Source organism: Sus scrofa, chromosome 3 (genome assembly GCF_054392235.1).
Source record: "Sus scrofa isolate SSC_HxYL_T2T_F1_AM1 chromosome 3, Sscrofa_HxYL_maternal_Yorkshire_Landrace_v2.0, whole genome shotgun sequence".
NCBI lineage: Eukaryota > Metazoa > Chordata > Mammalia > Artiodactyla > Suidae > Sus > Sus scrofa.
The window spans coordinates 38,943,512-38,967,655 of record NC_139385.1 but is presented as its reverse complement, the minus strand read 5'-3'; the positions used below and the strand labels follow the sequence as shown (position 1 = coordinate 38,967,655).

The following is a 24,144-nucleotide window of genomic DNA, read 5'->3' as shown; positions in this document are numbered from 1 at the left end:
GGAGATGGGTGTTCTTGTACCCTCTCACTTTTTTTTTTTTTTTTTTGTCTTTTGTCTTTTTTGTTGTTGTTGTTGCTATTTCTTGGGCCGCTCCCGCGGCATATGGAGGTTCCCGGGCTAGGGGTTGAATCGGAGCTATAGCCACTGGCCTACGCCAGAGCCACAGCAACGCGGGATCCGAGCCGCGTCTGCAACCTACACCACAGCTCACGGCAACGCCAGATCGTTAACCCACTGAGCAAGGGCAGGGACCGAACCTGCAACCTCATGGTTCCTAGTCGGATTCGTTAACCACTGCGCCACGACGGGAACTCCCCCTCTCACTTTTCATGTAAATTAGCACAGTGTTCAGGAGCATGGTTTGGAAATGGGATGGAATATTTATTCAGAATGGCTTGGACCTAACCCATTCTGGATTAGCGATATTTCAGAGTGTAGAGCTTTTAACTCCAAAAGAAGCTTAGGCTTGGAAAGACTGGATCCAGCGTCATGTACCCTACAGTTTTGATAAATGGATTGAGGAATGGAAAGTATATATTGTTGACCACTTTAAAACAATCAGAACCCACCCGTCCAGCTCACTAAACTTTCTCTACCTGTGTCTTAGGTTCCTGAATCCTTTGAGCACCTGCCACCTCTCCCAGAACCTCCACCACTACTGCCCGAACTCGTGGACAAAATCCGAGACACGCTTCCTCCCCAGAAGCCTGAGCTGAAAGTAAAACGAGTGCTGAGACCCAGGGGCATTGCCCTGACTTGGAACATCACCAAAATCAATCCCAAGTGTGCCCCCGTGGAAAGCTACCACCTGTTCCTGTGCCATGAGAACCCTAATAATAAGTTGATTTGGAAGAAGATTGGAGAAATTAAAGCTTTACCACTCCCAATGGCCTGCACTTTATCTCAGTTTTTAGCTTCCAACAAATACTATTTTACTGTCCAGTCAAAAGACATTTTTGGACGATATGGGCCATTTTGTGATATAAAATCTATTCCTGGGTTTTCTGAAAGTCTTACCGAAGGAAAAAGTACTTGATAATTGTGTATTGTACATGTTTATTTTTTTCTATTTGAGTTGTTTGTTTACAGTGTTCTCTAACACTATTTGATGTCTTAAAGGCCAGTTCAGATTGTGAACCCTTTGTATAGGGACAGTCCTTTTCCCTACGTTGTAAGCGGCCTTCATGAATTTCTGATTTGCACTCAGTAAGTACTGCCAAAGGCTATGTTCTAAGACATACACTATCATGGACTCATGTCGCTAAGCTGCGTTAGATACAGTACCTCTGGTGACTAGAGCTGCTGCTGCTGTCAGAAGCCCTGGGGTGCAGGCAGCCCCCATTTCCTCTGTTGACAGTCAGCTTCGGGAGCCCTGCTTATGGTCAGTATTGGTGCAGGAAAATTCAGTTCTTTACTGAGATCAGATCATCCCTAGGGTGCATCTCCACCACAATTTTATGAAAATAGATGTCTTCCCATTCTCTTCAGATTCTAAGGGCTATGAATTTGTGCCCCCTTTTTGTTTCGGGCTATGTCAATCATTTGGGGAAATAGTCTAGAGGTTTTTCCCTAAATCAGTTTATATACTCAAACTGTGTGCTGTGCACACAAAAAAATGCAGTATCTCTTATAAATTATCCAACCCACTAATTCAGTTGAGAAAAATGGACTTGTCTGCCTTAGATGTAAGGCTTTAATTTGCTGGTTCCCTAACGCAACCACCACCACCACCACCCCCCTTTTTTTTTTTTTTTTTACTTATTTCCTGGCTGCCATCATTACTCAGAGGAAGAACATAACTCCCATAGGTGTGTCCTCCAAACCTCTGTCTTCGGGCACACTGACTGAAACCATGGCTCCGTAAGTCGCCCAAGAAACTTGACGGCCAGGCAGACTTGATGAGTGTGGTTGGTCAGGACCCGATGGGACAAAACTGTGGATAAGTAATACCAGGATGCTGAGAAAACAGAAAAATAACTGTTAGCGTGGAAGTGTGTTCAAGAGGCATTCTTTCCTGGTATATAGACAAAGTTCAGGCTTCAGAGGCTCTGAGGTTTAGACAATTGAACAGGGAATGGTTTTCCTTGGCATTTTGTGAATGCCTTCACGCCTTCCATCATAAATAAAGCTGTTATTTTCCAGTCTCCTGTGTCTTTGCCTTTTTAAAACATGACTGAGAGAGCCAGAGTCTGAACTGAGTTTGAAGAGATGAGCTGCCGTCTGTGAGGGCGTCTGGGGGCTCAGGATGAGGGCTTCACTGCAGGGCGATTGCACCCTTGGGGCTGGCATCGCCTAGATGTTCACTTACTCAATGAAGCCCAAAGACTTGACGCCATAAGCAAGACTTTGGTGCCCATCACGAGAGGGAAACTGCGTCTAAACCAGCAGGTCTTCTGGAATGTTGATGCGTGCTCAAGTCTTTAAGCAAGGGAGCTTTTCATGTGATAGAGTAAGAAATGCTGCTGGCAAGCGTCTTAGAACCAGTGGCTCAAAGTATTAGTATTTCCTGCCTTTTGGAGGAGCAGGGCCACCAGAAGAGAGCAAGCCTGGGGACAAGACCCAGGGTGTGTATAGTCACACACTAAAGGGCAGACACCCCACCCCACCCAGAAAATGTCTTATGTGCTTCAGGTGGGAAACCCTTATACCTTCCTTTAAGCAGCAGAACTACACTCTGATGTGCTAAAATTGAATATATTGAGAAAAGACTATGGGCAAGTTCATGGAATCTCCAGGGAACTGAGAGACTCAGGCTTGGAAAACAAGAAGGGGAAAAAAGATACTTGAAACAAATTCCTATGAAGTTTCAAACCTGTGCCAGCTTATACAGTTTCTATTCTACCCCGTAGTAATAGGTTAAGGTGTTTTCTGCCCATTTTAAAGATGGGGAAGCAGGCCCAGTAGTTCAGGTGGCTTGCCCAAGTCAGGGATCCAGCTCACAGGCAGCTCTGGGCCTGTGTGGGACGACAGAACGGGAAGGCTGCCCCACTGTTCTTATGGCCCTGTGGCCCAGACCCTAGACACATATGATGAGCTTGTCCTCAGGTGGTGGCAGAGCTGCAAGGTGAATCTCTGGCATTTGGGGTCGGTTGCCACCCAGGCTGGATGTGGTGACTTTGGACCAAATCTATGTCACTGAGCTTGAACTACCTTTCCCAGGATGTCCTTCCCTGGCTGGTTCAAATTCAGTGTTGGGCATGAGACCCGGTGTGAGATTCAGAGGAGAACTGAAACAGCAGTTCTGTTTTATGTTCTAAAGGTGGACACGGGGCCTGAGATTCTGTCGGTCTCCTTGCACCATTGATCTGGCCGCCGCTCCTGTAGCATCCACCAGAGCCTGTCCAAGTGCAGGACTCATGCATCTATGGGCAGCTCCAGGCTTACTCCGTGATTCCTGAGGCATCATGGCTGGAAGCAGCGACAACACAGACTTGCTTCCAGTTTGTACTGGCTCTTGTTCACATCCTTCCCTCCTGACTTCTGGTGACTCCAGACTCAACACTAGACCCAAAGGAAACAGTTTGCATAGCTTCCCCCCTCAGCTCTCCTACCCTGGGCCAAGTCTAGCCCCTGTAATCAGCTCCTGGTTCTATAGTTTCAATGGCTCCCTCACTGAGACCGTGGGGTCCCCAGGCAGGGAGCAAGCCCTCAGCTGGAAGCCCAGGGGAGCAGTAGCTTGTCTGGCTGTCCTGGAAACTGCACATCTCATGCATTGTTTTTGTGGGATGAGGAATTCAGACACAGTAATTCCAACACTCACAGTGAGGTGGGCATCTCTCTGAGTCTCCTTTTTCTCAACGAGCAGAATGAAGGCAGCACTCCTCTCCCTCTCTCCTTCCTCATGTAACTGGTCCTGCTGCGTGAGATCAAGAATGCTGATGGGGAGTTTCTGCAGTGGCCCAGCAGTAGTGAATCCAACCAGTAGCCATGAAAATGCAGGTTCAATCCCTGGCCTCACTCAGTGGGTTAAGGACCCATCATTGCTGTGAGCTGCAGTGGTTGCAGATATGGCTCAGATCTGGCGTGGCTGTGGTGTAAGCCAGCAGCTGCAGCTCCGCTTGGACACCTATCCTGGGAACTTCCATATGCCACAGGTGAGAGCCTCCAAAAAAAGATGCCCTGATGGATTCCAGGTCATCATAAGGTGTTAACAAGATAAAGCAGAATACCTAGGACAAAGCAAATCCTTATTAGTAAATGATAGAAAGCAAAAAAACCAAAACCTTTGCTAGGGGATGAGGGACTTAGAAACACCTTGTTTCTAAGGCAACCGATAATTTGCTGTGACAAGAGGGTCAGCAGGCGACCGTATGGCACTCGGAGGTGGCCATGGACAGAAAAGAAAATCCTATTCGAAATCACTCTAATGTGAATCCATTGTGAAGACAGAGGCAGAGAGTGGGCTGAAGCAGCCACAAGCCAAGGAACACCCTAAGCCCCCAGAAGCTGGAAGAGGCAGGAAGGACCCTCCCCCAGAGCCTTTGGAGGGAGCACAGCCCTGCCAACATCTTGATTTCAGACTTCTAGCCTCTTGAGCCATAAGAGAATACATTTCTGTTTTTAAGCCACCAAATTAGTGTGAATTTGCTGCAGCAGCCCCAGGAAAACTAACACAATCACTCTTCACAGGGACCACAATTTGTTTAAAACAAGGGCACCTGGCCCTTACCCCATACACTGTGGAGGTGGGGCCTCCTGGGTGCTCCTAGACACGTTGGCTGGGAGGTGGTTTCACGTCCCCAACAAGGAACATGCGAAGCCCCATCAGTTGCTTCACAGTATCTTCCTCCTCAAACTATGCCTGCCCATCACCACGGATTCAGACAGAGGCTTTAACTGGCAGATCCAAGCAGCTGTGGACAATAATCAGTGTCAAGGCTTCAAAGAACAAAGAACCTTATTTGGCATTTTAAGAACTGCAATTCCAGGAGTTCCCATTGTGGCTCAGCAGTTAACGAACCTAACTAGCATCCCTGAGGATGCAGGTTCGATCCCTAGCCTCGCTCAGTGGGTTAAGGATCCGGCATTGCCGTGAGTTGTGGTGTAGGCTTGCAGGTACAGCTTGGATCACGTGTGGCTGTGGGGTAGGCCGGCAGTGATAGCTCTGATTCAACCCCTAGCCTGGGAAATTCCATGTGTCTCAGGCGTGGCCCTAAAAAAGCAAAAAAAAAAAAAAAAAAAAAAAAGAACCACAATTCCAGAGACAAATTCAGGTAAAACTGAAGGGAATGTTCCAGGGAAGAGGGAGTCAGGGCCTTATAAAGGCAAAGGCCACAGGGTTGCTCTCTGTCTGCTGCCGGGCAAGAATTAGGATGGACTCTGACGCAAAAAGGAAATCCTTGTCCTTAAGGAATGGGCTGCCATGAGTTATTTAGAGTAAGGGTCCAATAAGTGTCTTGAGTTTCTGGATCGTTGTGCAGAGGTTAAGACAATAAGTGGTCAAAAGGTCAGATTCCACTGGGGCAGAGCCGCGCGCACCAGTCTCACTTCCTCATGGGCCTCCCGGCACATTTCAGAGCCTGGTTAGAACCCAAGCTCCATTTCGATTGTCCTTTAGCACCGCTGGAGCGGCAGAAACTCAGAGGTCAACTCACCGAGGGCCACAAATCCAGAGGATGGAGTTGGATCCTTGAACGTTAAAAGGACGAGAGTCCTGTAACAGGGACAAACCTAATCCATCACTTCCTACCTTTTGGCCTCATGAGATTTTCTCAGGGAGAAGGATGTGGCTAACTTTGTATCCCTGTTGAAAGGGATCAGAACATGCCTCCATGAATAGGCCACTTCAGCCTAAGGATTATGTTGAGCTGAAGGCATTCGAGAAAACTGAAGCCAAGAGCGAGCTTTCTGCCCTCCTCCTTTCCGCCTAAAATCAGCGCGTAAATCTCCCTTTGTAAAGGTGTTTCCGTCTCCAGGACCAGGAAGACCTGAGATCAATCTGTGCAACCCAACCCAACAACCATACTTACCGTACATTACCTAGTCACCCTCCTCCCCAGTTTACCACCTCTAGGAGCCCCAAACCCCTTTCCTTTGCATTTCTCTGGAATTTATCACCTTTTGTTAAAACTCTACAGTCTAGGAGTTCCCACAGTGACTCAGTGGGGATGAACCTGACTAGTAGCCATGAGGACTTGGGTTCGATCCATGGCCTTGCTCAGTGGGTTAAGGATCCAGTGCTGCCATGAGCTGCGGTGTAGGTCGCAAACACCACTCCGATCCTGCGTTGCAGTGGCTGTAGTGTAGGCTGTCAGCTGCAGCTCTAATTCAACCCTTAGCCTGGGAACTTCCATATGCTGCAGGTGTGGCCCTTTAAAAAAACAAAACAAGCCTCTAGAGTCTAGGAGTTCCTGTTGTGCAGGTTATGAACTGAACATAGTGTCCATGAGGATGTGACTTTGATCCCTGGCCTTGCTCAGTAGGTTAAGGATCCAGCATGGCTATGAGCTGTGGTATAGGTCTCAGATGCAGGCTCAGATCTGGTATTGCTGTGGTGTAGGCCAGCAACTGCAGCCTGGGGAACTTCCACAGGTGTGGCCCTAAAAAGAAAAAAGAGGAGAAAAAAAAAAAAAAAAAAGCCCTCTATTGTCTAACGGCTTCTTTGGGAGTTCACGTGTTTTCTCCGAAACCTCCAGGCATGAAAAAAAATTTTTTTAATTTTATTCTTTTTTCTATTACTCCTTTTTCAGTTTATCCGCAGTTTCCATTCATAGACCCTAAAAGGGAAAAGTTTTCTTCCTCCACAGTGTGAGCTCTGGTAAAAGTGGTAGAACCATGTTGGGGTAAGGAGCCCCACCCCCCCAGGAACTAAGCATCCAGTGCACAGGTAACATCTAACATGACAGTGATCACAGGACCAACGGGGGCGGGGGGGCAGATCTTAACAAATTAGCTATCTAGATTGCAGAAAAGGATTAAAATTAGTTAAAACTCAAAGCATCGCTGATTAACAAGCAACAACTCTTGCACACAGGCAAAGAAATGATAATCCATACACCAGGATGTTTTCTCAAATTTCTTTGAAAGGAACAATTTCTTCTAATTTTAAAATGAGGGCCAGGGGTTTGTGAGACTGAAACCAAGCAGGACCCCTGTGGGGCCTTTCTGGTGGCCACTCCCTAGGCCTTCCCAGGTTGCAAAGAACAGACTTGAGCAGTTACTAATTAGGGAAGTGAGGGAATGCAGAAACAAAGGAAAAGCAGTCAAGTGAGAAAAGTAATGATAGCCTAAACAATAGGCTGGCCATAAAACAGAGTCACAGGACCCATTAGTCCTCAAGGGTTATAGAATAAATCTGACACATACCCTTGAGTTATTTTACAGTAACCAGGGCTCCATTGGAGAAAAACTGCTGACCACAAGCACAGAGACCCCAGACTGGTTGGAGCACAAAAGTTGATGATTAACCTCAAACTTCACCAGTTGTTAAGCTCACCACCAACCCATCAGAACATCCAAAAGCTGATCATATCCTCTGCAACCCTCACCCCTAATGTTGCCTCTAAAAATCCTTCCCTAGAAGCAATCGAAGAGTTGGGGTCTTTTGAGCATGAGTTGCCTGTTCTTGCTTGGCACCCCACAATTCACCACAACCTGGTGTCGGTAGATTGGTTTGCTGTGCATCTGGCAGGTGAACTCAAGTTCAGTTACAAGATGGAAGTTCAGTTACAAGATGGACAGCTGTTTCTCAATGCCAGTGAAGCAAAACTTTTTTTTTTTTTTTTTTTTTTTTTTTTTTTGGCTTTTTAGGACTGTACCCACCACACATGGAGGTTCCCAGGCTACGGGTCAAACTGGAGCTACCGCTGCCGGCCTATGCCACAGCCACACCAATGCCAGATCTGAGCTGCATCTTCAACCTATACTGCAGCTCACGGCAATGCTGGATCCTTAACCTACTGAGCAAGGCCAGGGATCAAACCTGCAACCTCATGGTCATGAGTCAGATTAGTTTCCTCTGCACCATAATGGGAACTCCCAGGGAAGCAAAACTCTTTAAAGAGCAGAGTAAGTTGGGAATTCCTACCGTGGCCCAACAGGATCAGCAACATCTTGGGAGCCCTCAGACACAGGTTCAATCCCCGGCCTGGTACAGTGGGTTAAGGATCCAGCATTGCTGCAGCTGTTGCTTAGGTCGCAGCTGAGACTTGGATCTAATCTCTGCCACAGTAAACTCCCGTATGCCTCAGGGAGTTGGGGGGCAGGAAAAGGAAGGGAAAAAAAAAAATCACAGTAAGTTGGATGAATACAGCTGATATCCAGGAACCAATCCATAGATGCTGTAACTGACATCAGGGGCAAAGACACCGAGGTTGCTTTTCATTACTTGGACGGAGGGCAGTGATGTTGGATATGTGAAGACGGGATTTCTACACTTGAGCTTTATTTAAAACTATTTCTAACCCCATTATGTTCCCCTGGATTTTGGCTCCAGAGGAATATAGTAAATGCCATGGAACACGCTGGGATGGAATTCAAGCCAAGGTAATACAAAACAGGAGCCTACTTAATTTTCACCATGCAGAGTTGTATTCACACACATGAAAGACAACACTGGGTTTGGGGAGGGTTCCTGAAGATAGGAACAATCTGCGGGATGGAGGTGCAGAGTACCTGCAAAGGAAGGAAGCAGATGCAGGACAGGTAGTTCTGTAATGAGAGCAAATGATCCATTCCAGCTTTCCCTGCCACCATGGAAACCAAACACGGTGGTATTATTTAGGATCATGGGGAATCAAGGTACCTACAAATCCCCCCAACACCACCACAGCTTGGGCTCAGTCCTTCTGGGCTAAGGGTACTTATTTAGCACTTATTTCTTCATGAAAAAAAAAAATTATCCCATAGGCTGGAGTTACGCACCCATCTCTGGCTCACAGACTGGGACCCGAGAGACCCAAGAGCAGCAAGCAGAGCTATTCGGAGTATTTTAAGTAGTAGGATTGAGGGCCTTGTTTCAGGCCAAATGGGCTCTGTATAAAAACAATTTGGAGATTTCCCATTGTGGTTTAGTGGTAATGAACCCAACTAGTGTTCATGAGGATGCGGTTTGATCCCTGGCCTCGCTCAGTAGGTTAAGGATCAGGTGTTGCCATGAGCTGTGGTGTAGGTCACAGACACAGCGTGGATCTGGCATTGCTGTAGCTGTGATGTAGGCCAGTAGCTGCAGCTTCGATTCAACCCCTAGCCTGGGAACTTCTGTATGCCATGGTGCATCCCTACAAATAAAAGAAAAAAGGAAATGGAAAAAGGCAATTTGGTAAATTTATGAGTAGGGGTTATTTCTCTGAGAAAAACAAGCATGGCTGGATCATATCCCAAGACAGCAGAAAATCTTAGCAGCTGGGTTAAGTGGTTTATGACCTGGTGAAGGCTTAGTAAAAACACACAGCCCAGGCTACCCCAAACTCTTTTCGGCCCATTGCTTACATTCTCACAGTGAAATACTCATGTATTTATTCATCACAGAACGTGCCAGGTGCTACCAGATGCCAGACACGGTGGCAGGAGCTGATGTGGAGAGCAAGACTGGACACTGTCTCTACCCTTTTGGAGCTGACTTGGTCTGGGACAGAGGAGATTCACAAATGAGAAGTGCACACATGAGGCGTTCCCGTCGTGACTCAGTGGCTTAAGAACCCGACATAATGTCCGTGAGGATGCGGGTTTGATCCCTGGCCTCGCTCAGCAGTAATGAACTCGACTAGTATCCAGGAGGACTCAGGTTAGACCTCTGGCCTCACTTAGGGGATTAAGGATCTGGTGTTGCTGTGGCTGTGATGTAGGCCTGCAGCTGAAGCTCCAGTTTGACCCCTAGCCTGAGAACTTCCATGTGCTGAGGATGCGGCCCTAGAAAGACAAGACAAAAAAAGACAAAGAGAAAGGCACAGAGTGTCTGGGGAAGGAGTTGTGCCAGACCCATAGGCTTAATGCCCATTGGGAAAGTCATCTGAAGGAAAAGGATTTGGGGAATTCTCATTGTGGCTCAGCGGTTATGAACCCAACTTGTTCAATCCCTGGCTTCACTCAGTGGGTTAAGGATCTGGCATTGTTGTGAGCTATAGTGTAGGTCACAGACACAGTTCAGATCCTGAGTTGCTGTGGCTGTGGTGTAGGCTGGCAGCTACAGCTCCAATTCGACCCCTAGCCTGGGAACTTGCATATGCCACAGTGCACCCCTCCCCCCAAAAAAAAGGATTTGGGGATCCCACAAGCCAGTGAAATGCAATGCATAACCCTCAGCAGATCCTGGATTGAGGACGTTATGTGGACCTTGGTGAAGTCCGACTTTGGACTGTACAGATTACAGTGTTGCATCCACATTAAATCACCTGAAAATGGTCACCATATTGGGCTTACATGGGAGATTGTTCTTGTTTTTAGGAGATTCTGAAGCCCTTGGAGGAAAAATGTCTTGATGGCTGCAACTAACTTGCATCTAGAGGGGCTACGATTGCTTTGACCAATGGAATACCCTAGAAGCAATGCTGTGCCAGTGCTGGGGGCTGGCCAGGTGGCTTCTACTTCCTGCCTCTGGGACACCAGCCACCATGCAAGTGCAACCATCCCCAAGATCCCCAAAGCCCAGACCACACGACCCTGGAGGACAAGGTACCACATGGAGAGAGAGAGAGACCAGGGAGCACTGAGGTGGCAGCCCCTGAGTGAAGATGTCATCTTTGGAGCAGATCCTGGGTTGCAAATGCCCCAGCTGAAGCCCCATGGAACAGCCCAACTGAGTCCTATCCAAATCCTAGATCCACAAAACTGTGGACCCACAAAACCACAAGCGACATAAAAGTTACTTTAAGCCACTAAGTTCAGAACTTGTTTATGAGGCAGCAGTAGCATCTGAGACACTGTTAGAGACTATTGTCCATGTTAAGAAGTTTGGTCAGGAGTTCCCGTCATGGCTCAGCGATTAATGAATCTGATTAGCATCCATGAGGATGAAGGTTTGATCTGATCCCTAGCATCGCTCAGTGGGTTAAGGATCCAGTGTTGCCATGAGCTGTGGTGTAGGTTGCAGACATGGCTTGGATTCCAAGTTGCTGTGGTTGTGGCATAGGCCTGCATCTGTAGCTCCAATTAGACCCCTAGCCTGGGAACCTCTGTATGCCTCGGGTATGGCCCTAAAAAGCAAATAAAGAAATAAATAAAACTAACCTCAACAAATTTAATAATAGAGAAATTATTTCAAGCATCTTCTCTGCCACAATGGCATGAAACTAGAAATTAACCACAGGAAAAGAAATGAGAAAAAACTGACTACATAGAGACTAAACAACATGCTACTAAAAAGCCAATGGGTCTAATATTATAGCATAAAAATACATTTTTGCTGGCCCCTGTATGGGTTAAGTATGGACTATAAAAGCCTTTTTTTTATTGTTGTTGCTGTTGTTCTTTATGGCCACACCTAGGGCATATGGAAGTTCCCCAGGCCAGGCATTGAATCCAAGCCACAGCTGCAACCCACGATGCAGCTGCAGCAATGCTGGATATTTTAACACACTGCACCAGGCTAGGGATTGAACCCACACCTCTGCAATGACCTGAGCTACTACAGTTGGATTCTTAACCCCACTGTGCCATGGCAGGAACTGCTAAAAGCTTTTTAATACAGCTACTTATTTGAAAATTCAATACATGGAGAGTTCTTTTAGAATTTGACAAAATATCACTGTAGGTCTTTGGAAGTAATTGTGAGTAATTTGTTAACGATCAGAGTCAAGAAAGGATGAACAAAATAAAGAAAAAGTCAAGTGACTGGCCAAAGAAATGATTTCATAATACAACTCTGAAAACAATAAAATAAGGAGATGAATTAAAAAAGAAGAACCCAATGGGTCAATGAGGAAATCAAAACGGAAATTAAAAAAATACCTCAAGACAAATGGCAATGAAAACACAACCATTCAAAATCTATGCGATGCTGCAAAAGAAGTTCTTAGAAGTCAGTCCATAGTGATACAGGCCTTCCTCAAAAAAAGAGGAGAAATCTCAAATCAACAACTTAACCTACTACCTCAAAGAATTAGGAATAGAAGAACAAACAAAACCTAAAGTCGGCAGAAGGAAAGAAATCAGAAAGATCAGAGAGGAAATCAATAAAACAGAAATTAGGGAGTTCCTGTTGTGGCTCAGTGGAAATGAACCTGACTAGTATCCATGAGGATGAGGGTTTGATCCCTGACCTCTTTATGGCCACACCTAGGGCATATGGAAGTTCCCCAGGCCAGGCATTGCTGTGAGCTGCGGTGTAGGTTGAAGTTGCAGCTTGGATCCCGCTTTGCTGTGACTGTGGTATAGGCTGGCACCTGCAGCTTTGTTTGGACCCCTAGCCTGGGAACTTCCATATGCTGCAGGTGCAGCCCTAAAAAGCAAATAATAATAATAATAATAATAATAATAATAATAATAATAATAGAGATTTTTAAAAATAGGAAAAAAAAATCAATAAAACCAAGAGCTGGTTCTTTGAAAGGGTAATCAAAATTGACAAACCTCTGGCCAGACTCACCAAGAAGAAAGAACCCAAATAAACAAAATAAGAAATGAAAAAGAAGAAATCTCAATGGATACTGCAGAAATACAAAAAAACCATAAGCGAATACTATGAACAATTATGTGCCAACAAATTTGACAACCTAGAGGAAATGGGCAAATTTCTAGAGACATACAGTCCTCCAAAATTGAATCAAGAAGAAATAAATCATTTGAACAGATATATCACTTCAAATGAAATTGAGTATGTAATAAAAAACATTCCCTACAAACAAAAGTCCAGAACCAGATGGCTTCACAGGAGAATTCTACCAAACATATGGAGAACTCATACCCATCCTTCTTAAACTTTTCCATAAGATTGAAGAATAAGACATTCTTCAATCCCAAAGACACTCTCAAAAGACCTTCTATGAATCCACCATCACCCTAATACCAAAACCAGACAAAGGTACTACCAAAAAAGAAAACTATAGGCCAGCATCTTTGATGAATATAGATGCAAAAATTCTCAATAAAATTTAGCTAATCAAATCCAACAACACATAAAAAAGATCACATACAACAACCAAGTGGGATTCATCCCAAGTTCACAGGGATGGTTCAACATTCACAAATCAATCAACGTCATACACCACATTAACAAAAGTCAAAAACCACATCATCATCTTAGTAGATGCAGAAGCATTTGATAAAATCCAACATCCATTCATAATAAAAACTCTTAGCAAAATGGGTATCAAGGGAACTTAATAAAAGCCATTTATGACAAACCCACAGCCAATGTAATACTCAATGGACAAAGCTGAAAACCTTTCCGCTAAAATCTGGAAGAAGATAAGGACGCCTGCTCTAACCACTTTTATTCAACATATTTTTGGAAGTCCTAGCCACAGCAATCAGACAAACAAATGAAATAAAAGGTATCCAAATTGGAATAAAAGGGGTAAAATTGTCACTCTATGCACATGACATGGTACTACATACAGAAAACCCGAAAGACTGCACACAAAAAAATACTCAAACTGATCGGCAAAGTAGCAGGATATAAGATTAACATTCAGAAATCAGCTTCATTTCTGTATGTTAACAATGAACTATTAGAAAAGCAATATAAAAATACAGTATCTTTTAAAATTGCACCCCTCAAAATTAAATACCTAGGAATAAACCTGACCAAGGAGCTAAAAGATTTACATGCTGAGAACTATAAAACATTAATCAAGGAAATTAAAGAGGGTTCAAAGAAATGGAAAGATATTCCATGCTCATGGATTAGAAGAATCAGTATTGTTAAAATGGCCGTACTACCCAAAACAATCTACAGATTCAATGCAATCCCTATCAAATTACCCATTTTTCACAGAACTAGAACAAACAATCCAAAAATTGTTGTGGAACCATAAAAGACCCAGAATTGCCAAAGCAATTGTGAGGAACAAAGCCAGGCAGGAGGCGTAGCTCTTTCAGACTTCAGACAATATTACAAAGCTACAGTAATCCATTGTGGTACCAGTGCAAAAACTCACAGACCAATGGAACAGAATAGAGATCCCAGAAATAAACCCAGACACCTATGGTCAATTAATCTTCGACAAGGAGGCAAGAAACATATAATAGGGAAAAAACAGTCTCTACAGCAAGTGGTCCTGGGAAAACTGGACAGCTCCATGTAAATCAATGAAACTAGATCACGCCCTCACACCATGTACAAAAATCAACTCAAAATGTTTTAAAGACTTAAACATAAGGCAAGACACTTTAAACCTCCTATAAGGGAACATAGGCAAAACATTCTCTGCCATCTACCATACAAATGTTTTCTTAGGTCAGTCTACCAAGGCAATAGAAATAAAAACAAAAATAAACCAATGGGACTCAATCAAACTTACAAGCTTTTGCACAGCAAAGGAAACCATTTAAAAAAAATGAAAAGACAACCTACAGAATGGGAGAAAATAGTTTCAGATAATGCAACGGACAAGGGCTTAATCTCCAAAATATACAAACAACTTATACAACTCAACAGCAAAAAAGAAAAAAAAAAAGAAAGAAAAAAGGAAAGAAAGAAAGAAAAGGAAAAAAAAAATTGAAAAATGCGCAGAAGACTTGAATAGACATTTCTCCAAAGAAGACATACAGATGGCCAACAGGCCCATGAAAAAATCTTCAATGTCGCTAAATATTAGAAAAATGCAAATCAAAACTACAGCGAGGTACCACCTCACACCAGTCAGAATGGCCATCATTAATGACTACAAATAATAAATTCTGGAGAGAGTGTGGAGAAAAGGGAGCCCTCTTACACTGCTGGTGGGAATGTTAAACTGATACAACCACTATGGAAAACAGTATGAAGGTTCCTCAGAAAACTACATATAGAACTACCATGTGATCCAGTAATCCCACTCCTGGGCATATATCTGGACAAAACATTCATTCCAAAAGATACATGCACCCCTATGTTCATGGTAGCACTATTCACAATAGCCAAGATATGGAAACAATCTAAATGTCCATTGACTGACGAATGGATAAGATGATGTGGTACATATACAAAATGGAATACTACACAACCATAAAAAGAACAAAACAATGCCATTTACAGCAACATGGATGCAACTAGAGACTCTCATATTAAGAGAAGTGAAAGAAAAAGACAAATACCATATGATATCACTTACATATGGAATCTAAATTATGGCAGCAAAAATGAACCTATCTACAAAACAGAAATAGACTCACAATGAGAACAGACTTGTGGTTGCCAAGGGGGAAATGGGAGGGAGTGGGATGGATTGGGAGTTGGGGATTAATAGAAGCAAACTATTATATTTATTTATTCATTCATTCTTTTTTTTTTTTTTTCTTTTTAGGGCCACACCCATGGCATATGGAAGTTCCCAGCCCAGGGGTCAAATCAGAGCTGTAGCTATTGGCCTACACCACAGGAAGGGAGAGATGACTCCAAAATGAATTTGGGGTGTTGTTACCAGAGCAAGGGGCACTGCATATGAAACAACCAAAAAGACCCAGTTCAACTTGTTTAATAGGTATTTTGAAAGCCGTAGACTAGGTGAGATTTCCTCCTTTTAAATTTTATTTAAAAATAAAAGGGTGGGGGAGTTCCTGTCGTGGCTCAGGGGAAACATATCTGAGAAACTGACTAGAACTCACGAGGATGTAGGTTCCATCCCTCGCCTTGCTCAGTGGGTCGGGATCCAGCATTGCCGTGAGCGGTGGTGTAGGTCGCAGACGCGGCTTGGATCCTTCATTGCTATGATTGTGGCGTAGGCCAGGGGCTACAACTCTGAATCGACCCCTAGCCTGGGAGCCTCCCTATGCCATGCGTTCTGCCCTAAAAAGACAAGAAAAAAAGAAAAAGAGTTTCCATTGTGACTCCTGGTAATGAACTCGGCTACTGTCCATGAGAATGCTGGTTTAATCCCTGGCCTCTCTCAGTGGGTTAAGGATCCAGCATTACCATGAGCTGTGGTATAGGTCACAGAGGTGGCTTGGAACCTGTATTGCTGTGACTCTGGCATAGTCCAGCAGCTGTAGCTCCAATTTGACCTCTGGCCTGGGAACTTCTATACGTCACAAGTGTTAAAAGACAAAAATTTAATTACTTAAAATAAAATTTATTATTTATTCATTTTTTCTTTTTAGGGCCATACCCAAGGCATATGGAAGTTCCCAGGCTAGGGGTCAAATCGGAGCTATAGCTGCCCGCTTACACCAGAGCGATGTGGGATCCAAGCCGCATCTACAACCCATGCTGCAGCTCACGGCAACACAGTTTTCTTAACCCACTGAGTGAGGCCAGGGATCGAAACCACATCCTCATGGATACTAGTTGAATTTGTTTCTGCTGTGCCGCAAAGGGAACTGCCTGTGATTGGATTTTGATTGACTACAGAAATGCAGAGTTCAGGTTAATAGCCAAATGTTGTAGCTTTGGAATATTTGCAGTTTACTGCCTACCTGGCATTCAAGGTCACAAATTTCATCCTGAAGACCTGAACGAACAATTTGGAAAAGTAGCCACCAGGTGGCAGTAGTGCCTCTCTTCCACATTTCTGAAATAGGAGTTAAAAACCTTTCGTCCTTTTTGGTGTTGAGACCAATCGACTGTCGCAATACTACCATACACCACATTTGAAATATGGTGCCAGTGTAGAAGGATTATAGCTCATGTCTAAGTAGAATACGGTCCTTTCCTCCCAGCCCTCCACACTGATTCTCAATTTTTTTTTTTTTTTTTTTTTTTTGCTATTTCTTGGGCCGCTCCCGCGGCATATGGAGGTTCCCAGGCTAGGGGTCGAATCGGAGCTGTAGCCACCGGCCCACGCCAGAGCCACAGCAACGCAGGATCCGAGCCGCGTCTGCAACCTACACCACAGCTCACGGCAACGCCAGATCGTTAACCCACTGAGCAAGGGCGGGGACCAAACCCGCAACCTCATGGTTCCTAGTCGGATTCGTTAACCACTGCTCCACGATGGGAACTCCTGATTCTCAGTTTTGTTGTTTTTTTTGGGGGGGGGGGTCTGGAGTCAAAAATTTTAACTGGAATTACTTTTCTATACTCGAGAGTCAGAAACTCTTCCCTGGTTGTGTTCTCTACTCCAGAACTTCTGTTCTACTTACAACAAAAGCCCCTGCAGGTGGACTTTATCATCCGCTTATTTCATCAAATTGGAATTGAATGAGGGTAGAATAAAAGCAATTAGTTTAAGCCAAAAATCCAACGCAAGTTGAAAAAGACAATCTCAGAGAGACTCTGGAAACAACTTATCCTATGATGAGTATGTCAAGTTTGGGGTTCACACTCTGACGCAATGGGATTAGCTATGTCGCTGCCGTGCCAGGCCACAGGTTCGATCCCCACCTGGCACCATGGGTTAAAGGATCCAGCGTTTCCACAGCCGCAGCGTAGGTCACAACTGCCCCACCGATCTGATCCCTGGCCCAGGAATTCCATACGCCGTGGGGTGGCCAAAAAAGAAAACGATCACTAAAAAGGAAATGTAAAGCTTTTCTGAGGGGCTGGATTGAACATGGCAAAATGGCAATTCCCATGTGGCATAGCAGGTTAAGGATCCCGCGTTGCCTCAGCGGGGTGCAAATTACAACTGCAGTGCAATGTGATCCCTGGCCCGGGAATGTCCCTATGCCATGGGTACAGCAAAGAAATGAAGAGCATAGAAACTGCCACATTATCATCCCCATCTGAACTCCTCCCCTATCCCCGTGAAAAATTGAAACGGGACAAAACTTTCTAGAAATTTTTGCAGTATGCAGACATAGATGAAGAGAAGCTTCAGCGTTGTCTAGGGGACCCGAATTTAAGCAGCAAGGGCATTTTATGGGAGAGACCTGGGGTAGCCCACAGAATTGTGCTGTAGCCTAGAGAAGGCTCAGGAAGGCACACCGAGAAAATCAAAGGCAGAAGAGGCGGCAGCCTGGGGGCGGGGCTTATGCCCTCCTGGCACCTAGGAGAGTCTAGGACAGAAGCATTGATTGGCCAGGCTTGGGTCACATGCCTCAGGACACCTTGATGGACCTGCCCATCAAGATTGCCCGCAGGAAGAGAGATGACTCCAGAAGGAACTTGAGGTGTTGTTATCAGAGCAAGCGTCACTGCATATTAAACAGACAAAAAGACCCGATTCAAGTCAACCTGTTTAATAGGTATTTTGAAAGCCTGTTGACTAAGCGAGATTTCCTCCTTTTAAATTTAATTGTTTTTTTTTTTTTTCGGTCTTTTGCCTTTTTTAGGGCCGCTCCGAGGCATATGGAGATCCCCAGGCTAGGGGTCCAATCGGAGCCGTAGCCGCCGGCCTACACCACAGCCACAGTGACGCGGGATCCGAGACGCCTGCAACCTACACCACAGCTCAGGGCAACGCCGGATCCTTAACCCACAACCTCATGGTTCCTAGTCTGATTTGGGAACTCCAGATAGCTACAGAATATAAAATCAACTCCTTAAATTTAATTTTTTTAAAAGAGTTCCCGTTGGAGTTCCTGTCATGGCACAGTGGTTAACGAATCCGACCAGGAACCATGAGGTTGAGGGTTCGACCCCTGGCCTTGCTCAGTGGGTTAAGGATCCGCCGTTGCCCTAAGCTGTGGTTTTGATTGCAGATGCGGCTCGGATCCGGTGTTGCTGTGGCTCTGGCATAGGCCGGAGGCTACAGCTCCGATTAGACCCCTAGCCTGGGAACCTCCATGTGCCACAGGTGCAGCCCAAGACAAAAAAAAAAAAAAAAAAAAGAGAGCGAGAGAGTTCCCATTGTGCCACGGTAGTAACGTGACTTGACTAGTATCCATGAGGATGTGGGTTGGATCCCTGGCCCTGCTCAATGAGTTAAGGATCTAGCATTGCCGTGAGCTGTGGTGTAGGTCATAGAAGAGGTTCGGATCTGGTGTCGGTGTGGCTGTGGTTTAGGCCAGCAGCTGTAGCTCCAAATCGACCCCTAGCCTGGGAATGTCTATATGCCACAAGTGCGGCCCTAAAAAAAAAAAAAAAAAAAGGAAAGAAAAAGGAAAAAAATGTGCACCCCACATGTGAAGCAAGGCTTTAAAAGACAAAATAAAATAAAAGAATTAAAATAAATTTTGTTGTTTTTGGTCAGACAACATTGACGTCAGATCATTGCATTTCCAACCACCTCTGAGGTCCACTCCGTTTATCCTGCTTGGTGAGACAAAGACGAGAAGGAGCAGAGCAGAAAGGAAGTTCGGGTGGGGTGACCACCATCACCTAATCTGGGCCGTCTGCAAGGTTCAGCATCCCATGATATATTCCCAGTTTCAATCTGCTGACATCGTTAGGTCCAAATCCCTGGAGAAGCTTGTTAAAATGGCAGAATCCAGGGCCCCATCCCTTGAAGGTCCCTCAAGCCTGGGGTACGGCCAGAAATCTGTATTTCTGACATGTTTCCCAGGGAATTCCAAGGTCCTTGGGCTAGACTTTAAGAGGCCTCTCCCCGGCAACCCTCCAGCAAATTATAAAGACTTTTTCATGTGCAGTGAGACAAATTTAGGCGGAATTTGAAGTCAGTTGAGTTGCTGGCAAAATCGCAAATCACACACTGCCCCATTTTGTCCCACTGGCCTTCTGACTCCTTTGCCAGAAAACAGGCCAAGCAAGACAGAGGCTGCAACTGGAGGCTGAGTCACCCATCCCTTCATGGGCACTCTGGTTACTGTGACAACTTACCCAGGTAGGCAAGAGTCTGCATGTCACACCTTATTAACCAGCAGAGGCAGCTCTCAGGAGTCTGGCCACAGCTCACCCTGGAGGCTCCAGATCCCTGTTTGGAACTCCTGGCAGCCCTTCTCTCTCATTAATCCCCGGGAAAGCCTTCTGCTCCAGCAATTCTTCCACATGTGGGGTCCACTTTCCAGCTCTTTCTGGCACTCCTCCTCCAGGAAGACCTTGTGATTGTGGTTTTCGGGCCTGGCCCACCCTGGAGCCTTCTGCACTTCCTTAAACCACCTATTTTACCCTGTCATTTTTTTTTTCTTCCGTTGCAGTAAACAATAAAACACCTAACAAGATCTACAGTCCTTTTTCTTTTGCTTTTTAGAGCCTCACCTGTGGCATATAAAGTTCCCAGGCTAGAAGTTGAATCGAAGTTGCAGCTGTCGGTCTAGGCCATAGCCACAACAAGATGGGATATGAGCCACATCTGTGATCTACACCACAACTCACGGCAACGCTGGATCCTTAACCCACTGAGCGGGGCCAGGGATCGAACACACATCCTCATGGATACTAGTGGGATTCATTACTGCTGAGCCCCAATGGGAACTCCTGACATCTATACTCTTAACAAAGTTGTAAATGTATAGTTAACTGTATGGTTAACTATAACTACTATGTTGCATGGTGCTCTCTAGAATGTTTCCATCTTGCATGACTGAAATTCTGTACCCATTAAACAGCAACTTTCTGTTCCCATAAATTTGACTATTTTAAACACCTCGGGTAAGCAGTATCAAGAGGTGGGAACAACCTAGATATCCATCAACAGAAGGATGGAGTAAGAAAATGTGGTGTGTACAGACGATGGAATATTATTCAGGCAAGAAAAAGGATATCCTGTCACAGGCTGTGGCATGGAGGAACATGGAAGACATTATGCTCAGTGAGATAAGCCAGTCATAGGAGGTCAGATTCTGTCCAAGCCTGACTGTCCTTTGACTGCACCTGAGTACCAAGGTGGTGCAGAGATGGGCTCTCCCTGCAGGCTGTATGCTAGAATCACCTGGAAAACATCGTTTCCACACCTGGCTGCTCCCCAGACCAAGGAAATGGCAACCTTTGTGGGATCCGGGCTTTGGAAACCCCCCGAGAGGTTCCAGAATGTGGCAAGGTTCAGAACCCAGGATTTATTCAGAAAATCTCATTTCAAGGCTTGAATCTGCCACTTACTTGGTATCCAACCATGGCCCAGTGGCTTAACAGTCATTAAGAGATTGAAAGCCCTCCCTGAGCACGGGGTGGAAGCCCCCTGCTGTTTCTGCCCATTTTATAGGCAGCAGAGGCCAGAGCCAGCAAGCAGCTTGCCTGAGATCAGACAGCAGGGACACAGCTGGGACCAGGTTGGAATGCCAGTAAGAGTTAGCCCTGGCGGGCAGGTCTCTTTGGTCCCATTGGAATGCTTCTGGATGTCACACCTTATTCTTGGCACCTTTCAGGACAAAAGACCATCCATCCCAGGCTGCTGTAGGGTGAGAGGGGGTGACAGAAGAAACGCTGGCTTCAGGAAAGCGCAAAAAGAAGACAGAGGCAAGGGGGTCACCTTGTTACACCCTACCCCCCTCACCTGCTCAGGGTGGGGCCAGGGCTGAGGGTGCTCTGCTGTCCGGGCTCTTCTCTCCAGCAAGCAGCGTTTCTCTCTGTGGACTAGGCAGCAGCATGTCATGGCAATTTAACTTCCCCGCCTGGCTAAAAAAAAAAAAAAAAGTTATTTAAGGGAACGTGTGCCAAGATCAAGTCATATCTCTCTTTCCTCGTATGCGTCCAAACCCCTGGTCAAATTATGCTGTTGTCTCTCTACAAACATGGAGGGGCCATTCTTTCCCATTCCTCCGGGCTCTGTTTGTTCTAATTGATGACAAACATTGAGCTAACACGCAGTGAGAGCCTTGAGATCAGGAACATGCTGTGCTGACTAGAGACAGGCCAGGGGCCATGTGGGGCAGGCTGTCCATGGCTTCATCCTGTTTCCTCTCCCAGTGGCATGAGTGTCTGCGGACCCTGGCGGTTTCCTCACGGTTTCCTCAATCACCGTATTTCCTGGTATATAAAGCCCTACCACGGAGTTTTTCAGCTGGAGGCACTTTTGCCTTCAGGAGACAGCTGGCAATGTCGGTTGTCACAGTTGAGGGGAGGGAGTGCAGTTGCCGTCTAGTGGGTGGAGGCGAGGGATGCTGCTAAATATCTGACACACACAGAGCTGCCCCCACAACTGACACCCAGTGTCCCCGGCACCAGTGTTCAGAAACCCTGGCATGTAAATATTCAGCTCTTACCAGGAATATTTTTGAAAGAAAACATGCACAAGTACTTCTCTTAATACAATTACTCAAAGTGACTTCGAAGTGGTTTTACACTTAGAATATATTCTTTTTCTCATGGAAGAATAGTAAATTCTACACTGACGTCCAGTTGCAAACTAAATCCCTTTCAGTGTAGTAATAGTATACTAGCTAAAAACAAGAGTGCATATTTTAAAACTGAGCTGAAAATGAATAAACTGAGGTCAATGAAAATAGCTACATAGTAATAATAGTAATAGATTAAACTGTAAAGCAATGAGCAATAACTCACACTAGCTTTTTTTGAGGGTTTTTTTTTTCTTTTTTTAGGGTCGCAGGTGCTGCATATGGAAGTTCCCAGGATAGGGGTCAAATCGGAGCTACAGCTGCTGGCCTACACCACAGCCGCAGCAATACCAGATAAGAGCTGTGTCTGCGACCTACACCGAAGCTTGTGGGAACACTTAACCCACTGAGCAAGGCCAGGAATCAAACCCACATCCTCATGGATACTAGTTGGGTTCACTTCCGCTGAGCCACAACGGGAACACCCTCACACTAGCTTTTATCCGATGTCTTGCTTTTGGTTAAATTGGATGTGAAAGAAAACACCTTTGCTTAAGATTCATTATTGCTCTGCTGTGTTGCCAAGCACCACCACTAGGGGGTGGTAGCATTATCTGCTCTTTTGCCACTTGGGCTTCCACATCTGTTCAGCAAATGCATAGGAAGCACGGTAGTTTTTGGATATATATGTTTTGAAGGGAGGAGTAGAGATTCATATTCAAACCTATATGGGAAATACTTACTGTTCCAGTATTTATCTCCAAAGATAAAATAAAAACCTATCTAAAGTGTGTACATAGTTTAGATGGTTTGCAAATTTTTGTGATCATCAGAATAAGCTGAAAGGCTTATAAAATTCAGATTCTGAGTCATGCCCTTAGAAATTTAACAGAACTGGCACTTTCACCAGTATTCCATCTGTGCCATTAATGGTTGAACTGGTTGACACACGCGTGTATACACACCCACACCCTTGGCTACTTTATGGTCCTAATGGGAAACCTACAGTAATAGAATTCATAAATGACCCCAGTTCCCCACCCCCATCCTTGTATTCCTCTCACTGAAGGAGAGAGTTAGTTGATTTCCCCGCCCGTGAACCTGGGTAAGAGGTATAAGCTGCTTGGACAATAGAAGGCAGAGAAGTAATGGTATCTTAATTGCAAGCCTAGCCCTTAAGAGGCCTTGTGTTTCCACCTGCCCTCCTGCAACTCTGTCATCATGTGAGACCATACCTGAGTCAATCTGATACAAGACAGGAGACCTATGAACCAGGCTGAGTTGCCCCAACCACCTCAGCCAAGGGCATGGTCAGCCACCAAGCAGACTTGTGAACATGTCTGGCCAAGGTCGGCAGAGCGGCCCAGGCAATCTCCAGCTGATTCCAGACACGTGAACAATAACTCTGATGGGTGTAGGCCAGTGTGCATGGCAGCTCTTTGTTACAAAGCAGGACCTGACCCATCCATTGCTAACTTGCAAGCATCCACCATCACTCAAAGAAGGCAGCTTCAGGAGAGGAAAGAAACCGCAAGGAAAGGCTTTGCCTCCTTTCTGAACTTTTTTTTTTCTTTCTCTCTTTTTAGGGCCCCACCTGTGGCATACGGAGGTTCCCAGGCTAGGAGTCTAATCGGAGCTGCAGCTGTCGGCCTACACCACAGCCACAGCAACGCCAGATCCCAACTGTGTCTGCGACCTACACCACAGGTTACAGCAACGTGGATCCTTAACCCACTGAGTGAGGCCAAGGATGGAACCTGAAACCTCATAGTTCCTAGTCGGATTCGTTTCTGCTGCGCCACCACAGGAACTCCGCCTCCCTGCTGAGCGAAAATGCTGTTCCCATCCCTTTCCAGCAATAAAATGGGCACAGCAGTGTCTGCCTCTCTAGTTGATGGGCTGTCATGAGAAACAAATTAAATGATACAGTTCATACGAAGGTACTTTGTAAACTGGAGTTCTGGGTATCTCTGGAAACAATGTCCACTGCATTGGGCCCGGTCTTGTGTGTGCTTT

At 45.5% G+C, this 24,144-nt stretch overlaps 1 protein-coding gene and 1 long non-coding RNA gene across 27 annotated transcripts in view; one reads left to right on the top strand and one right to left on the bottom strand.

Moving 5' to 3' along the window:
* Window positions 1-2,144, top strand: part of ATF7IP2 (activating transcription factor 7 interacting protein 2) — a 75,483-nt gene extending 73,339 nt beyond the window's left edge. For all 26 annotated transcript variants that reach the window (XR_014840836.1, XR_014840833.1, XR_014840834.1 and 23 more), the window contains one exon: window positions 608-2,144. Coding sequence is in view for 12 of the 26 variants with exons in the window: in XM_085017628.1 (XP_084873754.1) it covers window positions 608-1,036 (429 nt within the window). In the remaining 14 variants the exon portion in view is untranslated. The remainder of the gene's footprint in view (window positions 1-607) is intronic.
* Window positions 27-21,810, bottom strand: LOC110259936 (uncharacterized). The gene is made up of 6 exons (XR_014840840.1): window positions 21,697-21,810; window positions 21,348-21,465; window positions 8,614-8,684; window positions 8,027-8,184; window positions 3,761-4,169; window positions 27-1,957 (listed from the first exon to the last, which is right to left on the bottom strand). It is a non-coding gene; the product is annotated as an uncharacterized LOC110259936 (long non-coding RNA).
* Between the last annotated feature and the right edge of the window lie 2,334 nt (window positions 21,811-24,144).